This window comes from Pinus tabuliformis, chromosome 7, assembly GCF_031772625.1.
Source record: "Pinus tabuliformis cultivar Carrire ecotype Pingquan chromosome 7, CPIR1, whole genome shotgun sequence".
In the NCBI taxonomy this organism is placed as follows: domain Eukaryota; kingdom Viridiplantae; phylum Streptophyta; class Pinopsida; order Pinales; family Pinaceae; genus Pinus; species Pinus tabuliformis.
In genome coordinates this window covers 2,066,586,637-2,066,604,610 of record NC_142293.1, presented here as the reverse complement: position 1 = coordinate 2,066,604,610, position 17,974 = coordinate 2,066,586,637, and the positions used below count along the sequence as shown (strand labels likewise).

The 17,974-nt window shown below is 40.9% G+C and overlaps 1 protein-coding gene across 1 annotated transcript in view; it reads left to right on the top strand.

Annotated features, from left to right (window-relative positions):
* LOC149256804 (signal recognition particle-related / SRP-like protein) overlaps positions 1-12,080 on the top strand; it is a 395,315-nt gene extending 383,235 nt beyond the window's left edge. The window contains exons 12-13 of the mRNA XM_089460884.1: positions 11,186-11,335; positions 11,718-12,080. Coding sequence (XP_089317010.1) covers positions 11,186-11,335; positions 11,718-11,945 — 378 coding nt within the window. The 3' untranslated portion in view covers positions 11,946-12,080. The remainder of the gene's footprint in view (positions 1-11,185; positions 11,336-11,717) is intronic.
* Positions 12,081-17,974: the final 5,894 nt, after the last annotated feature.

Sequence of the window (17,974 nt, the reverse complement as noted above, 5' to 3'; positions counted from 1 at the left end):
AGCTCCCTATGCCCCAACAACTAAAGAAACTGAGCGTTCTAGCTCTGCGCAATCCCAGCAAAGGCTGAATCACTCCTCTGGTCAACTGCGTCAAGCCTAACTGACTGAGTAGGATGACGTGGCTCTTCATGCGCCTCTTCTGCCTCTGCGCTACCCCTCTCTTTGGCCCGAAATGATGACGCAGGCCCTCTGCGTCAATCCTCTACTGCTTTCTGCTTAGGAGCAGCGCTGTCTCTCAGAACAACTGTTACTGCTGCAAATACTTATGATTATGTTGGTGCCTGCAGTTCCCCTGTGATTTGCAACACTCTGATACCATGTTGAAATTCTTATTGCATTATCTAGTTTATTTCACCTACTTGTTTATTCCTTAACAAGTTATTTATTCATATAAATACTGAAAATAAACACAAATGCAGTCTCAACTCATATACAAATCATCAACTGAAATAATAGACAAACACACAAGGGACACCGTTACTTTTGGACATTCGTCCCTGGAAAAACCCAATGCGAGAAAACCAGTGTAGCAGTTCAGAGGGTTTTATTATTATTCAGATTTCTTGAGTACAACCAGGGTGCCAAATTGGCTCACTCAACAAATATTTTTACACGACAATAACACCTCTTCCCGAAAGCAGAAATTCAGCTTCTCAGCACTAGTCTGCCCCACGAAAATCCTTCCGGCGTTTCTCCAAAGGCTCTGCGTTAGTGCTGCTAGCCTCTGCGTAGCTCTAGAACCCCCTGCGTCAACACCAATAGACCCTCTGAATTTTACAAATTTATCAGGACCAAGAGGCTTAGTGAAGATGTTGGCGGGCTACTTCGTTGTGGGAACATATCGCAACTGAGCGAATCCATCCTCAACAAACTGGCGAATATAGTGGCAATGGGTTTCTACATGCGTTGTTCGTTCATGAAAGACTGGATTCTTGGCAAGTTTGAGCACTCCCTGATTATCACAGAACAAGGGAGTAGGACCTGTCTGAAAAAGTCTGAAAAACATGCATATCCGCAAGCATACGTCGAAGCCAAACTGCCTCACAAGATGCCTTAACTGCTCCCTGATACTCTGCTTCTGTTGAGGAGAGAGTCATTGCTTGATGCTTCTTACTAGTCCATGTGACAGCACCAGATCCTAGATTAAACACATACCCAGCTGTAGATTTACGGTCATCAACAGAACCGACCCAGTCAGTTTCTGTGTAACCACTGAGTATAGGATCAGAACTTCGAGTGTGCAGAAGTCCATAATCAGGAGTGGCACGCACATAATGCAGCACACGCTTTGCTGCTATCCATTGATCAACCTTAGGAGCTGACATGAAGCGAGAAATGTAGCTCACTGCAAAATTGATGTCAGGTCTAGTGGCAGTAAGGTAGAAGAGGCTGCTCACTAATTGCCTGAATAAAGTTTCATCCACAAGGGGTGAGGATGACTGAGCTGAAAGTTTGAGCCTTGGTTCCATAGGAGTTGTGGCAGGTTTGCAATCCTGCATTCTGAATCTGTCCACAAGATTTCTGACATACTTGGACTGAGAGAGAAAGATGTTGTTCTCTGTCTACCAGATTTCAACCCCCAAACAATAATGAAGAAGTCCTAAATCTGTCATATCAAAAGTGTTGCACAAATCCTGTTTGATCCCATGGATCAAATGTGTTGAGCTGCCAGTAATGATAAGGTCATCCACATAGACAAACACAAACAGAATATCATCACTAGTATGCTTGATATATAGGTTTGCATTAGATGGACTCCGCTGAAAACCATGATCTGTGAGGTACTGATCAATTTTCATGTACCAAGCCCGAGGAGCTTGTTTCAGACCATAGAGTGCTTTGACTAATCTACAAACTTTCTGTTTTTGACTGGCAACCTTGAATCCTGGAGGCTGCGTCATGTAGACTTCTTCCTGTAAGTCACCATTCAAAAAAGCACTCTTTACATCCATCTGATGGACTTTCCAATTGAATTGAGCTGCTAAGGCAAGGACAAGCCGTATGGTACTCACCTTGGTTGTAGGAGCAAAGGTCTCCTCATAGTCAATGCCTTCCTTCTGTGAGAACCCTCGAGCAACAAGGCGAGCTTTATACGTGTGTAGGGTTCCGTCTGCTTTGTATTTCACTTTATACACCCATTTGCAGCTAATGGGATTTTTCCCTGCGAGAAGATCAGAAAGGGTCCAAGTGTGATTCTTCTGAAGACTCTGGAATTTATCTTCCATAGCCTATTCCCACTCAGGTGTACCCTTAGCCTCTGAATAGGTTTGAGGCTCAAAGATATTGTGTAGATTAGCCATAAGAGCAAAATTTATTGTAGACTACTGTTTGCTCTTATGTCTAGAAGTTCTACCTTCAAGGAGCTCATTATCCTAGAGATCACCAATGGTTTTAGCCCACCATTTAGGCCGGAGAATAGAGGAACCAATATCAGGTGGAGATGGAGAAGGCTCAGGAACAATAGGAGCAACAAGAAGAGGGTTATTTTCCGGAGGAAGCTCAGGTAGTGCATCATCAAATACTGATGTTGCATCATCCCTCCCATCAGGTGGACCTACCGGAAGAAGAACATTGTGAGGCTGATCCTCAGAATACTACTTAGAAGGAGGAGACTGAAAGAATCCTCTGTCTTAATCAAATACTACATCACGACTGAAGCTAAGACGACCAGTGGCTACATCTACAACCTATAGGCCTTGTGATGATCACTGTACCCTGTCATCATGAGTTTCTGGCTTTTGGAATCCAACTTAGAGTGCTTAGCAGCTGGAATCCAAACATATGCAACTGAGCCAAATACTTTGAGGTGACTGATCTTAGGCTTACGGCTAGACCAAACCTCTTCGGGAGTCTTCCCCTTAACAGCCTAAGTAGGTGATCGGTTAAGACGATAGACGACAATAAATACTGCTTCAGCCCAGAATTTGTTCAGAACATTTCTGTGTTGTAACATGGAATGAGCCATTTCAATAACCGTACGGTTGCGGCGTTCGACAACACTGTTCTACTGAGGAATGTAGGGTGTAGTTAACTGATGTTTGATGCCATGAGTATCACAGAAGTTGGAGAAAGCAGAAGAACAAAATTCCCCCCCCCCGTTATCTGTCCTAAGAGTTATGATATTACAACCAGACTCTTTTTCAACTAAGGATTTAAACTTCTGAAAGATACTAAATACATCAGATTTATATTTTAGAAAATACACCCACATCTTTCTACTGAAATCATCTACAATAAGCATAAAATATTGGCAACCAGTAATAGAAGATGTATGCATAGGACCACAAATATCAGCATGAATTAACTGGAGTGCCTTAGATGTGCGCCAAGATTCTCCATCCTTGAATGAAGACCGATGTTGCTTGCCAGCTTGACAGGCGCCGCATATTCCCAACTGTGGAGTCTGAATATCAGGTAACCCTGACACAAGTCCCTCCCGAGAGAGCTGAGAGAGAGACTGCATGTTTAGATGCCCATATCGCTGATGCCATAGAGTGTTGATGGGAGAAACACGAGCTACTAGAGCTACTTCTGGAGAGTCTCCAATGTCAAGAAGCCTGTATAGACCATGATCCTCTAGGCCAACAACAACCGTAAGACTAGTGTCCCTGTCGATAATGGAGCATTTGTGCACACTGAACACTACATCAAGCTGAGGAGAGTTTGTCATAATCTGGCTGACAGACAGCAAATTAATTTCCATACCAGGAACATAATACACATTCAGGAAGATGAGTGTGCACCCACCAGACTGGATCTAAACTGTACCTTTGCCAACCACCGTGTACTCTTCACCTCTGCCGAATACTACTGAATCACTGAAAGGTGAGAAGTCAATAAACCAGTGACGCCTGTGAGAGAAATGGCGTGATGCACCAAAGTCAATGTACCAGGCCGAAGACAGGACATGATCTGAAGACCTTTTAGCCATAAAGGCGTAAAAGGTAGATTCTATCTACTTGGAATGTTCTGCAACATTCGCTGTCTGATGGGGCCCTCCCTATTTCTTCTATTCAGAAGCAATCCTCTGTCGGCAATCTTTCTTCATGTGGCCGAATTTGTGATAGTGATTACACTGCACATTTTTCTTCCTAGCAGGATCAAAAGATTGAGAAGAACCTTTCCGCTGAAAGGACTGATATTTGGCAACAAAAGCATTTTCTAAGGAGGTTGATGAGGCACCACTACCAAACTGTTGTTTCCAACGATCCTGCTGCATGAGTTTCGTGCATAACTCCGGAAACTTCAGATCAACATTAGTGGAGGTAATGTTGAGTGTTTCTATGAAGTGCTCATAAGATTTTGGTAGACTTTTCAGAGTGATGACTACCATATCTTCTTCCTCCATGGTTCGACCAATGGCTTCGAGCTGATCTCAAATATCTTTAATCTTGTTAAGATGTTCCTGTAAAGACATATGTTCGTCCATCATGATGGAGAATCACTGATTCTTGAGAAAGAAAGCTCTGCTCTTGTCAGATGTCTCGTGCAGTTCCTTCAAATGTTGCCAGATCTCGGTAGCTGTCTTGCCAGAAGGAATCTGCGATAACTGATCATCAGTCACAGAGAGCTTGAGAAGCATAACGACCTCTCGATTTCGATCATCAAACTTATCTTGATCGGTGCTAGCCGTAATAGGATGGAGCTCTTTGTTCAGAACGAGCTAATAAAGACGCCTATATTCAAAAATGGTCAACATTCTCTGTTTCCAGATGTTATAATTTGTGCCATTAAAGCATTGATTGCCTTCCAACATCAGATTGGTTAGTGAGGCCATCTACACGTTTCCCAAGAAAGCAATAAAGGAATTCCGGCTAATCCGGACAGAATCTGACAGATGCTGGACAAAAATATAACCAGAAATCGTTCTAAGAAGCTTAGGCAGGAAGAAATGCCAAATGTTGATTCTTTCACGCAGGATCGAACACCGAGAAGCACGATTTACGTAAATAATCACTGGTTTAGGAACTGCTTTAATTTGAAATACATCAACAAAATTGAGCTACTTGCAATAAACGCAGAACAACAACGTGCAATTTATCCCTTGAACCCACGATATAAAAAACTTTCTACGTGAAAGATGAACGTGGATTTCACAATCGTTGACTGTAGAAAAGACTGCTACGGACTTACGCGGGGACTCGTATGGCAACTTGTGAATGGCAGGACACCCAATCCACGGGCACGGAAAAAAAAATTGACATTTAAAACTTGCAGGAGATGATGGTGTCGAAATAAATCTGCAGGTGAACGCTCAATACACTTTATCACCATCGCAGCCGCTCCAGCTATATGTCCGTCTGCTACAATGCTAAATTAATGTCGTAGTCGGTGATGGCACAGCGTGCTGCCCTCTGGTCGCTACGCTGTCGTAGAACATCAGAGTTTTAACACTGGAACAGAGCGGGGTCGGCTCAACAGAACACGCAGATTAAGTCTCTAAAAAATCTCAGGATAGACTAAGCAGAATACATTCCTCTGAAATACTATGCAATGGCCCCGACTCAGAAATTTTGACGCCACGCGGAGAGAGAAACTGTGCCACACAGGAAGCCGTCAAGAAGTTGTTGGAAATCACAAAGAAGTCCGCCAAGCGGTCGCAGGAAAATTCTGTGTCTATATCTCTATCACTCTAAGGCCGTCACCATGTCAACAAAAAAAATATTTTTAGACTCCTCACACAAAAAGTCCACACTGTAAAAAATTCAAGTTCGAACAACGTTAAGAACAAGCACTCTGATGCAAACCCCTAGAGAGCGATTTCGAAATGAAACTCAATGAAAAATTATTTCGACAAAAATAACTTGGCTCTGATACTATAATCAATGAATGTATTGTATTGATTTACATGAGCAAATGAAGCTCAATAAGTAATACAGAGATATTTACAGAAATAGAAACATCAAGTTTCTATTAGGAAATAGAAACATCTAGATTCTTCTGAGAAATTACTAAAAAGATAAAAATAGAAACAGCTAATAAGAATGAGTATTAAACACTAAATAGCATTATTCTAATAAGAGGGAAGATATATTGTAGTATACCACTTCCTTCCACAGGCTGTTAATACTAAGTAGTGAGTAACCGCCATCACATTTTGGCTACAAGAGCCTTTGAAAAACAATCGAGATCCTTCATTCCCCACCCCCTACATTTCTTGGGCTTGGCAATCCGTTCCCATCTTACCCAAGCAAAGGTTTTGCCCTCGTTGCATCCCCGCCATAAAAATCTGCAGCAAATTTGTTGTATTTTGTTGTTGATTCCTTTGGGAAACCAAGCCAGTGTCATCTGGTAAACCGATATCGCTTCAAGTACTGACTTGATAAGCACCGGCCTACCTGCCCTTGATAGCCCTACAATGAGCAATATTATATTTGTTGGGCTTGAGCTTGTGCCCCAAGTATTTAAGGCCCTCTTCAAACTCCAGCTGTCTGAATGTAAATTGCTGATGAGCATATAATCTTTCAGTTGAGAGCATAATAGAGTCGAAATGGTTGATTGTGTGATTGGTTTCCATTCTCGTAGCCTTGCAGAAAATGGATAGGAGTTGCAGTAAACATGAGGATTCCCTGATGGAGCCATCAAGGAAAATGAGCACATCATCTACAAAGAGAAGGTGAGTGTGTTAGCATCGGTCAAATTAACCCCATGGATATCCCCAGAAGCTCTGGCACTCAATATAAGTCTACTCAAACCTTCCATGATTAGAAGAAAAAGTAAAGGCGAGAGAGGGCATCCTTGTCTGAGGCCTCTCTCAGAGTGAAATAAATTTGATGTTGCACCATTGATAAGTATATTGTAAGAGACCGAAGAAATACAACACATCACCCAAGTGATGAAGTTGTGAGGGAAGCCTATCTGGGTAAGAATGAGGCGGAGATGGGTCCAATTGACTCTATAAAATGCTTTGGAGAAGTCTATCTTGAGGATGATACTTTTCACGTGCTTGAGTTTAATAGAGCGCAATTCTTCTTGGGCCGATCCTATGGCTTCATGAATTTGTCGATGATTCAGAAATGCAAATTGTTCCTTCGAGATGTGTTGGGATAGGATGGGCTTAATGCGGTTGGCAATGATTTTGGAGATGATCTTATATATACAGTTACACAGAGAGATGGGCCTATAATCATCAAAGGTAGAGGGATTATCTGATTTGGGAATCAGAGCAATGAAAGTTGCATTGAAGGCATCAAACATTCTGCCATTCACCCTGCAATCTTCAATGACAAGAAGGAGGTCCTATCCAATAAGATTAAAAAAGGACAACTAAAACTCGACTGGCTATCCATCCGGACCTGGACTCTTGTCCTTCTTAAACCACTTCAGTACTGCTTCTATTTCTTCTAAGGTGATAGGACTGTATAGATTCTCAACCTCCTCTTCATCCACAAACCAAGGGAATTTTCTTGCCACTCTGAAAATATCAGCAATAGATGCTTCTTGGGGGGCTCTGAAGAGTCTACTAAAATGTCTGATTCCTATGTCTACCAGATGGCTGAAAGATCGTGCCTCTCTACCCTCATCATCTTCTAAGGACCAGATAGTATTTATAGCTTTCCTGGCTCTAGCACGTTGCTGGAAGAATTTGCTGTTATCATCTCCTGATTGGAGCCATATGGCTCTGCGCTTGAGTCTCTAGTCCTCTTCCTTTTGAAGTAATAGTTTGATTCTTTCACCCTCAAGTCATGTTAGCTGCATCTTGGCTTTTAGGGAAATGAAACCATTATTGTTAGAGTCCACCATTTTGGCCAGATCAGCCTCAATTTTCCGGAGATTTGTTTCATCCCTATTCTGCTTCTCCTTGGCCCATATAGTTGTTCTATGCTCAAGTGTGGTCAGATTGTTGATAATGACCTCCGCAAGGATTCTATCACCATCTTGAGAGCAAGTGATCCAAGTATCTTTAATGATTTGGTGAAATTCCTCATGTTTTAACCAAGATGAATTAAATTTGAAGGGTGTCGTTGGTTTGGGGACAGTCCCCACAATTTCCAAAGGAATGGGAGAATGATCGGAAATGTCGCCGGAGCCAACCCACTCTGATCCTGTCGAAACAATCCACAAATGGTGTCTTTATGAGAAAACAATCCATCCTTCTAGAAAGCATAGCCTCACCAATCCTACGATTCCGCTAGGTGGGCTGAATTCATGCCACTTCAATGTTGAGATAGCCGTAATGGTCTAAGAGCTGCTTAAAGAAATCAGTGAGGGCGTCGATCTGGGCATGACTTCCCCATGATTTTGCATGTCCTAATGAGAAGTTTAGATCTCCACCGATGATGATATTATCATTGGCCATGAAAGGCGCCCACATTAATCTTTCCCAATAATCCTCCCGATTATGACAAGGATTGTAAATGTTAACCAATCTCAAGGTGTGTCCGAGGTCTACCGAGAACACATCTGCTGCCAATACCCCAACCCATCCCCAGACGTTTTCAAACTTCATGGATTTGTTATTGATGCCCATGGCACAACCACCAGACCTCACTTGTGCATCTAGGGCATGAAAGGTCCATCCAAGGAGGATAGCTTTCAACAAAGTAATAATGGTCTCATCCTCGCCAAGGGTCTCTTGTAAGAAAATAACTTCCAACTTTTCCAATTCAATCATCCTCCTAAGGGCCATTTGTTTGTCGGGGTTGGCCAGTCCCCTACAATTGAAGGAGAGACACTTCATCTAGGAACCTCTATAGGGTTTCCCTTTGCTCTAAGAACCCGATCAATAGAAATTTGTTTGCCAGCTGCCACCTCCATCCCAGCTTTGTGAATGGCTTTAGATATATTGGAATGTCTTCCTCTCGACTACTTGGGTCCTTTAATGGGAGAGGCGACACCAATGCCACATCCAACCTGTTGTGGTGACTTGGCATTTGCATGGGATCGAAGATTATATCTATAGCAGGGGTTATCTCCGACGAGGTATCTCCACTGATAGGGGGCAGGACACATAGGTCTTTAGGGATGGACGGGGAAGGGGTCGACCAATGTGCAGGGGCCGATGTCATAGGGCAGGGGATAGGATTCAGGTTGCTAAAGGAAATAGCTGCCCCAGACATAGGAATAGATGCAGAATGTACTTCAGAAAGAAAATGGCAAGATTTATCCAAGGAGGAGGGAGAGAGAAGAGAACCCGGAAGCAGACCAGATCTGGAAGAGTGTGAAAGAGTGACCCTTGCAAAAGATGGTTGAGTTGTTGGCTGCTGAGTGCATATGACAGAGTCCTCTTGGGGCGACTATGACTTGGAGTGGTCCTTCTAAGGGGATTCATCTGATCCACCAATCTTTGTTTGTGCCCCTGTCTTCTCCGGTACATGCCTTGTAGGTATACTTCCTTTAGATATCAATGGGCAATCCTTGTAAAGATGACCAATTGCATGGCATCTTTTGCATTTGAAGGGAATCCATTCATAGTCCAAATTTTGCATCCTAGTGATTCCATGAAACTGGAGTCTTATGCTTTCCACCAGACCATCGCTGGTGTCCAAATGCACAAGTATGCAGGCGACAAACATCCTTCCTGTTTCAATGAACGATTTGTCATGGTCCAGATAGATGCCCAGATCATTCCCAATGCACTGGAATGCATCTTCAGACCAGAAATGAAGAGGAAGACCCGGAATTCGCACCCAAATAGGACCTGCACCCAAATGCTCCTTATCCGGATCAAAAAGCGGCATCCACCGTTTCAGAAGAATTGGTGCCATCTCAATGTGCCAGAATTTTGACAATACCCAATTAGCATGATCGGGAAGAGCAAAGTTCAGGGCAAACCATACCCTTGTCATGGTCATAACAGAAGGCAGCTGATCAAGAGTATGACCCCATACCCCAACTACCCATCACTTAATACTTGACGTGGAATAGTTCCATCTGCGAACTCTTCCAACCAGCACTGTGCTTGTGGTGTCCAAGACCTGCGCCATTTTGATTCCTTTCCCGAAGACCAACATAATCCCTTGCTCCCTAACTTTGGTGCATTTTGATTTTGCCAGATTTCCTGTGTGATCCCTCCTCTGAGAGTCCTATTCGATGGTTCAGACAATTCTCTGCTCCTGAAACCCCAGAGTCTGGCTCATAGGTTTCTCTCTGCCCGAATTCTTCAAAACAGTTAGCATCCACCTCTGCCCGATAGACCCCGTCCAGTGCTGCAGAGGCTGCCCCGAGGCCTGTCCCCAGAGAGGAGAGCTGTTCTTGCTCCCATAACAAAATCTCTGATGGTGATGAGGTAGAACATACAGGTTGCGGCTGAGAAAATGCCAAATATGGCGCTAAAGGTTCCTTTGTTGCAGTTAATCCCGGAATCGTCTCAGAGAGTTTGAAACCTAAAGCAGACAACAAGACATCCCCCTCACTCACGACAGGGATATAGGCATCAACTTGTTCATTCGGTTCCCCTGCAGCTACCGGTGAGACCAAAATGACATGCTGGGGTGGGTCCTCAGTCCAGATCCCCATATCATCCATGGGATCAGTTGAATAATCCACTAAATCTTCTTCCATCTCAGCATAAGTCCAGGATAAGGATCAGACTCCGAAAAGGTTCTTCACCAGATAGGACGCCCTCCTCCCATTTGCTATGAACAGAGAGCCGTGCTTTGTATTCAGACACCGCCGACAACAGGTGTTGTGGATGCTGTGATTCGCTTGTTGGTGCTATGCATTCCATTGGCTGAGTCCGTGTTCAGCAGTTGAGTGGAGGATACTCCTGCATTTTCCTGCTGTCAGTAGCATGTTGCAGGGTATTCAGAGGTGCAGGCCATCGCCATTTGCAACCTCCGTTTGTAAGCCAACTATATGACAGTTCATTTTTGTTAGAAACCCGGTGCAGATGTCTATTTGAACACCATAGAAAATACATTCAGGACATTGTCAACAAAATTTGATAATAACATTCCATCCAATTTTAAAAGTCGGTTTTAACGTGAATTTTCTAAACTGCTTGATTATATGGCAATTCAATGTTGTTGGAAACCCAGGGCCGTTGTCTATTTGAACACAATTGCATGTTCAGAATGTTGTCAACAAAATTTGAGAATAACATTCCATCCACTTGCTGTTTTACCAGAGAATAGATCATTTTTTTCCGTTATCATCTTTGTTTCTATTACAAAATCAGTTTTCTTATCTCGATGACACAATAGTATATGTTCCTAACTTCAAACAATGTGTGTTTGTTGAACAGCCTGCTATGCAAGAATTGAAGGAATTATCGGACCATTGCAGAGCACAAAGATGTTTAGTGCATGCAATGGAAATAGCAGAAGCAGGAAAGGTCCAAGACAACATTTCCAAAGGAGTTTCTGCAATAGCTTTAACAAATGCTGAAAATAAGGTAACCGTAAAATATGGATACCGTTCTTAGTTACATTACATCAGTGCTGTTGTGTTGTTGAAGATGTTGTGCATTTGTATCCTTATTTCTTTCTAATGTGCAAAAGGGGGTAATGGAGAGGACAGTCGAGTGGGAATGTCTGTTACACTCTATACCCTTTTTTCGTTCTTTAAACTTCCATCTTTTTGGCTACGGTGTTTGGACCTTTTATTTTATTTCGCTTCATATAAAAAAGTGTTTTATTATCATTAATTTTGTGCATGAAAGAATTTAACTTTTTGCGTGTTTAGAGGTTTTTTGTTAAAATGGTTAACTGTGTTCCATTTTTTTATGCCTGGTCATGATGTGTTTCTGATTTTACGATGATCTTTATAATTTGCAGGCTTGTGAACAATATCTATATGAAAGACTAGATGTGTACGATTCAGCCGTGGGTGCACCGGAGTCAAAAGAATCACCCCATATAGCAAAGTTCCCTCCATCATTCCAGGCGGTTCCTTGCAAGCCTATTGTTCTAGACACCGCTGTAAATGCAATTGAGTTTCCATCTCTTGAAAATCATTTAAAGAGAGATGACAAGAAGAGTCTCTTTGGCAGATGGTGGCGGTAGGCCGCTTTGGTATGAAATACGTAGTGAGCCAGCTACAATGTCTGGTTTCTCTCCTAAATCATAAAAACATTCTTATTGGTTGAAGAAATATTCCTGAGCAAAGATAGTTTGCTATGGTACAGAGTTACCAGGCAAGGTTTATTGGATTGATAGGAAATTTTGGATATCTTGTTTCGAGTAAGGAAACTGCAAGCCATGCATTTTTGGTCCATCTGACTTGGTTGTATTTTTGAGTACTGACATCAGAGTTTTGCAATAGGAAAAAGTGGTGAATAGCAACTGTACTAAGGCCTCAGCTGCTTTTTCTGAGATATATTTTTTAATTTGAGCTCATTTTTGGAAAAAAAAAAAATCAAGAAAATATTTCTTGGCAAAAATGGTTAATGTGCATTATTTTTCAGAAAGTAGTGCTTTTTGGGCCTGACAAATGAAAGCCGTTCAAATTTAATGCAATGAAATTCACATGGAAATAAGCCATTAACATAATCGAGGGTGTGATTATAGTGAGCAATGGCAGTCTGAAATTTCATCGGACAAACTCTGAAAACGCCCGTTTTTTTTCTAATTCGTAAAGCATCGTGGCATTGAAATTTCTTGTATGGACATTCATATTAATGTGGCATTTACAGGGTATGTTATGGTTTGAATAACCCAAATAGTATAAATAATTCAAATACTACAAAATTAGAGAATGATGAATAATGTCACTGTTAGCTAATCTTAAAAACTGAATGGACAACATGGCAATTTTGAAGATAATTTTTTTTATATGTTAAATGTGTACATTAAATTTTTGATGATCTTTAACATTATATTTTCTTTGTTTGTGTGAGTGAGTCAAAGTATATAATGATAAATAATAAGTTGATCAATAATATAACAAGAAGTGTTGAGCCCTAGGAGCTTAACATGTCAAGCATTTGTAAACCAGTGTTACCTTCAATGCTTGATTAGTTTTAGATGTTTTTGTATGGAATGTTATGCTTCCAAGTTGCATTTTTATCTGCATGGTTGTTCAACTTATGAGGAATAACATAATTGATCTTGGTATGCTCGTACGCTTTTTGTTGCTTTTACAAAAACAAAATTTTGTTTCTGACTTTGTTAATGGTCATTTTTCAAGATTATTCTCAAAAGATACATGATTTGATACTTATATCTTCTATTGATTTTCTCCTCTAGTATCGAATGAAGCACAACAAATTGAGCTTTCAATTAGAAGTCATGATAACAACAATGATGTTCATGGCATGGTCAAAACTTGCTTAAACACAATTGATTATGGCTAAGAATTCATATGCCTTATTCCAAGGATATATTAATATACCTATATATGTATGATTTTTTTCTTTTTAATTTTTTTTTTATAACTTTTATAATCAGAAGTAATCATTGTAAAATGTTTCTATCTTTTTTTAAAAGAAGAAAAAAGAAAAAGTACATGGTATGAATTACTATGAGCCAATGTTTTGCCAAATCACCAATGATAAAATGAAGATTTACTCTTCCTTACATTTTTTCGCCTTTGTTTATCCTATATTTCCAATACCATGGGTTTTTGAAACCACAGGCTTTGATACCACTAAAAAGTGTACCACTTCACGAATATGTAACTCCAAGTATCCATTTTAAATTTTAATTTTATATATATATATATATATATATATATATATATATATATATATATATATATATATATATCTAAACTATTATATGAATATTATTAACAAAGTTACTAACTTAATGAGAAATGTAATATTGAAAATGAAAAGTGTTGATGTTGCATCATTACCTTCACTTTTTCTTTTTCTTTTCTTTTTTTTTCTTTTTTTCTTTCTTTTATTACCGGGTTAAAATTCCAAATTTTCTTTAACAATGACATTAAAAATTAAATTTTTCTTGCATTAAACATAAAAAAAAAACACATTGAAATTGAAAGGTGTAGATGTTGCATCATTTTTTTTTTTTTTTGGGAGGGTGAGGGGGGGAGGGGTTTAAATTCCAACATTTTGTAGCAATGGCGTTAAAAAAAAATTATCATGACTTTGAAAAACCTTAAAATTCCGATAGTTTTCGATGATAGCGTTAAACATAAAATATCACCACTCCAAAAATCATAATAGTTTTCAACTATGAAGTTAAAGATAAATATCACTACTTTGGAAAACTTAAAAATTTGATCTTTTCAACCATGACAATAAAGATGAAATATCATATTTTGAAAAACCTTAAAATTCTAACAATAGATTTAAAACCAAATATCATGACTAAAAAAATCTGTAAAAATGAATACCTAAATTAAAGGTCATAAAAGTAATTTTTTTTTTTAAATGCTAAAAGTATAACTATTTGAAAATATTAGCCTAAAACGATTTGACACATTGCAATGAAAATTAAAAAATCAGCTATTAAATTGACACACATTAGGGTGAACTCAACCCATTGCAATAAAAAAATTAAAAAACGGCCATGGGATTTGTTGATTTGGGGTAGCATCAGATGTGCTCTAGCCACAAAAATTGGTGGAGAGGCTAAAACACACGAGATCTCGAATAACCAAAAATGGTTTGGGCAGATTTTAAACAGTTTGGAAGATATTAAAATAATTAATATTTTTAATGGAGTTCGTAAGTCTAAACTTAGGGAAAATAAAATATTAATGTAAATTAATATAAAACTTTGTTAGAAGGGCCAAAAGTCATGGATCAAGGTAGAATTAATCTTAGCCGTTGATTAGAGACTTAATCTCGATCGTTGACTTGTCAACGAAAAAATTATATAAGGAGACTTGAAGGTCCCCTGGAGAACACATCGAGTTAATCAAGATTTCGATTTTCTGGGGCAGGGTTTGCTGAGGAAGTCGAAAGAGTGATCAGAGTTGCTGTTTAGGGGCAATGAATACAAAAGCAGAGAGGTAGAGAGGGTATTGGGAGAATCAACACAGAAGCCGGGAGAGAGGGACGTAGAGGCAGCCAGAAGCCACGCAGAGCTAGCTAGGGCCCACGCAGAGGCAGCCAGGAGCTGCTCAGTGCCTCAAAGAGCTAGCGTGGGTGACACAGAGGCTCTAGAGACTGACGCAGTGCCTCCAGAGGTTGATGCAGAGGTTATTGGGTTGACGCTGGGCCAGGAAGGGCTGACACTGGGGTTTTCGTGGGGCAGATTGGAGCTGGGAGCTGTCGGAGTGTTTATCTAGGGTTTCATCCAGAATATCTGCTTCCGAGTAGAGAGGTACTACTGCTGATATTATTCTCTGTTGGGTGAGCCAGTTTTGGCACCCAGATTTTATTTAGAAACTGCATAATAATAAAACCCTCAGGTAGCTGCACCGATTTTCCCGCATTGGGTTTTTCCGGGGACATTGGTCTAAAAACAACGGTGTCACTTATGTGCTTGTTTTGTTTCCTTCAGCTGATGATCAGTAATGTGTTGAGCATGTACTTGTATTTATTTTCAGTGTTTACATGGTAAATAACTTGTTAATTAATCAGAACAAGTAGGCAGAAATAAATTAAAAAAGTAGATGAAGGGTTTCTAATAGTTAGACTTAGAAATTCCAACATGGTATCAAAGTGTGGTTGCAGATCACAAGAGAACTGAGGACATCAACGAGGCAGAGCAACAACAGCAGAAAACAGTTGTCCTGAGTGACAAAAGTTGTTGCTAGCAGAGAAGCAACAAAGAAGAGGTGACGCAGTGCCTACGTCATCAAATTTGAGCCAGGAAGAGGATCAACGCAGTGGCAGAGGGGGGCAAACTCGACCTATGCAGTGCCCGGTCATCTTTCTCAGTCAGGAAGGACTGACGCCCATGGCCAAGAGGTGCGGATTTTGCTAGTGTCGGGATTGCACAGAGCCTAGAAGCTCTAACCTTCAATTTGCTGTGGCTTAGGAGGCTGTGGGAAAGTTGCATAGTGAAGCTGATGGGGTATTGTAGTCAGAACAGTACCTAACAGGGCAAGACCAAGGAGGAGGGAGTTGCTAAAGAGGATTTCTAGCCAAGAAGTTCGGATCAGTGGTGCACCTACACTAAGGATCGAAGTGGGGCCATCTCGACATTGGCAAAGGGATTTCCAGGAGGGAAATCGAGACTCAGAGGGAGTCACACTGAGAACTTCGAGAAAGGAAGTAGAGGAGCAGCAAAATGGCAGTGAATGGGGTAAGAGACCAGGATAGACTGGACGAAGCCTTAAACTTTGTAGTTTGGAAGGCCATAATCTTATCTGTTCTAAACAAGAATTGTCTCAAGCAATTCACCTTGAGGACAATAGTGGTCCCAACTGACCTGACTGATAACGATAAGTATGAGGATGCAATGGCGAGGGTCAAGAGCATCATCCTTGACGGGGTCAAGGACCATGTAGTACCACACATTATCAAGAAGAATACGACAAATGAGATGTGGGAGGCCCTAAAGAAGTTATATCAGCGTACTTCCGAGTAGAGGAAGATGCTACTAGAAAATCAGCTGCGGTCATACCAGATGTAGAAGGGAGAACAGATCGACCCCTTCCTTGGTCGATTGAAGGAGATCCGGGATCAGCTGACTTCCATAGGAGCCACGCTAGATCAAGAAATGATGGTGAAAACATCCCTGAAAGCAATCTCAGAAGACTGGGAGGTGTTTGTCCAGAGCATACTGGGCAGGGTGACCCTTCCAGATTGGGAGGAAATGTGGGCAGCTCTTCGCCAAGAAGAGATTAGAAGGATAAGCAAGGCGGGAAGCAGCGACAAGGGGATTAAAATCAAGGAGGAAGAGGAGGATGCTGCCCTAGCATCTGAGGGAAAGCAGGAGAAACAAAAGAAGAAGGACCTCTCTAAGGTCAAATGCTTCAACTATGGGGAACTGGGTCACTGTGTGAGCCAGTGTCCAAATAGTTATGTCTGCAACAGTTCATCTATGCGATGCTTGAAGGCTTCAACTACTTCTCATACAATCATCGTAGTGGCAACAATTGGTCTTTTGTCGTCGACCTTTTCATGACCTCTTCTTGAATTCCAGCACCAGTGCAGTTCCATGGATCTTGCTTCAAACTCTGCTACTAATCAAAACTCTCACGACCTATATCTTATTAACCACAAATGCAATGAAAAAGCTATTTCACACTTCGGTCCTTTACACTTGGAAATCACTAGCCTTGTTGCGCATCAATTTCTTGGCAGCGACTTCTTGCAACAAAGCCTCTGCTCAGCGATCTTCAGTCCATTCGCTGGTGGCTCGAATGTGCAAACTTTTCTTCCATGATGGAAGGAGCTTGAAGGTGAAACCTGAGCTCACACAACTTGGCCATTGCACTTTCACTGTCAATTCAAGACGTGTAGCTCTAGAAAGACCACAACGAGCTTGAAGGCGCGTCAGTTATTTTATTTAGAATCAGTGGCACATATAATCACAAACAAGGCAAAGGGGAAGGACCAGAGAAGGGAGAATCATGTTTTTTTTTTAGATTGAAATGAAAAGAAATGTGGCTGTATCACCAGATGGACTGCATTCTGGGTTGCTTCTGCAGCATTCCATCATTTTGAAACTAATAGAGGACATATCATGCATTCAAGTCACAGAAAAATGGATATCTTGTTGCAGTAACTTCATTCAAGAAATGACTGGATCTGTTGTCTTTCCAGTTAAATTTAAGTGCATAGTCTTCAAGCCTTTCAAAAATGAAATCCTAGAAGGTGGAAAGATAAGATTTAAGATACTTGCTATCAAATGGCTTGAAGATAACTCTGTGCTCAAGTGCTGGTAAATCCACTGATTCGGCCCTCTCCAATAACTAATGAATAATCCTCAAGGAATCATCTCCACGCAGCTCTTGTTCAATAGCCATCAAAGCGATCAAAATCACACTTAAAAAACTTGTTTTTCCCTCAAACTGAAACTAATTCACCGATATTTTTTAGCAAACCTTCCACTGCTTTGATTTCGTATTATTGAAGGCGATCGATGCGCAAATATTTGTATTTTCCTGCCATTACTCCCTCAACAGCTTGATTGGTCTCATGCCACTTTCAACCTGGCTTCGATACCACATG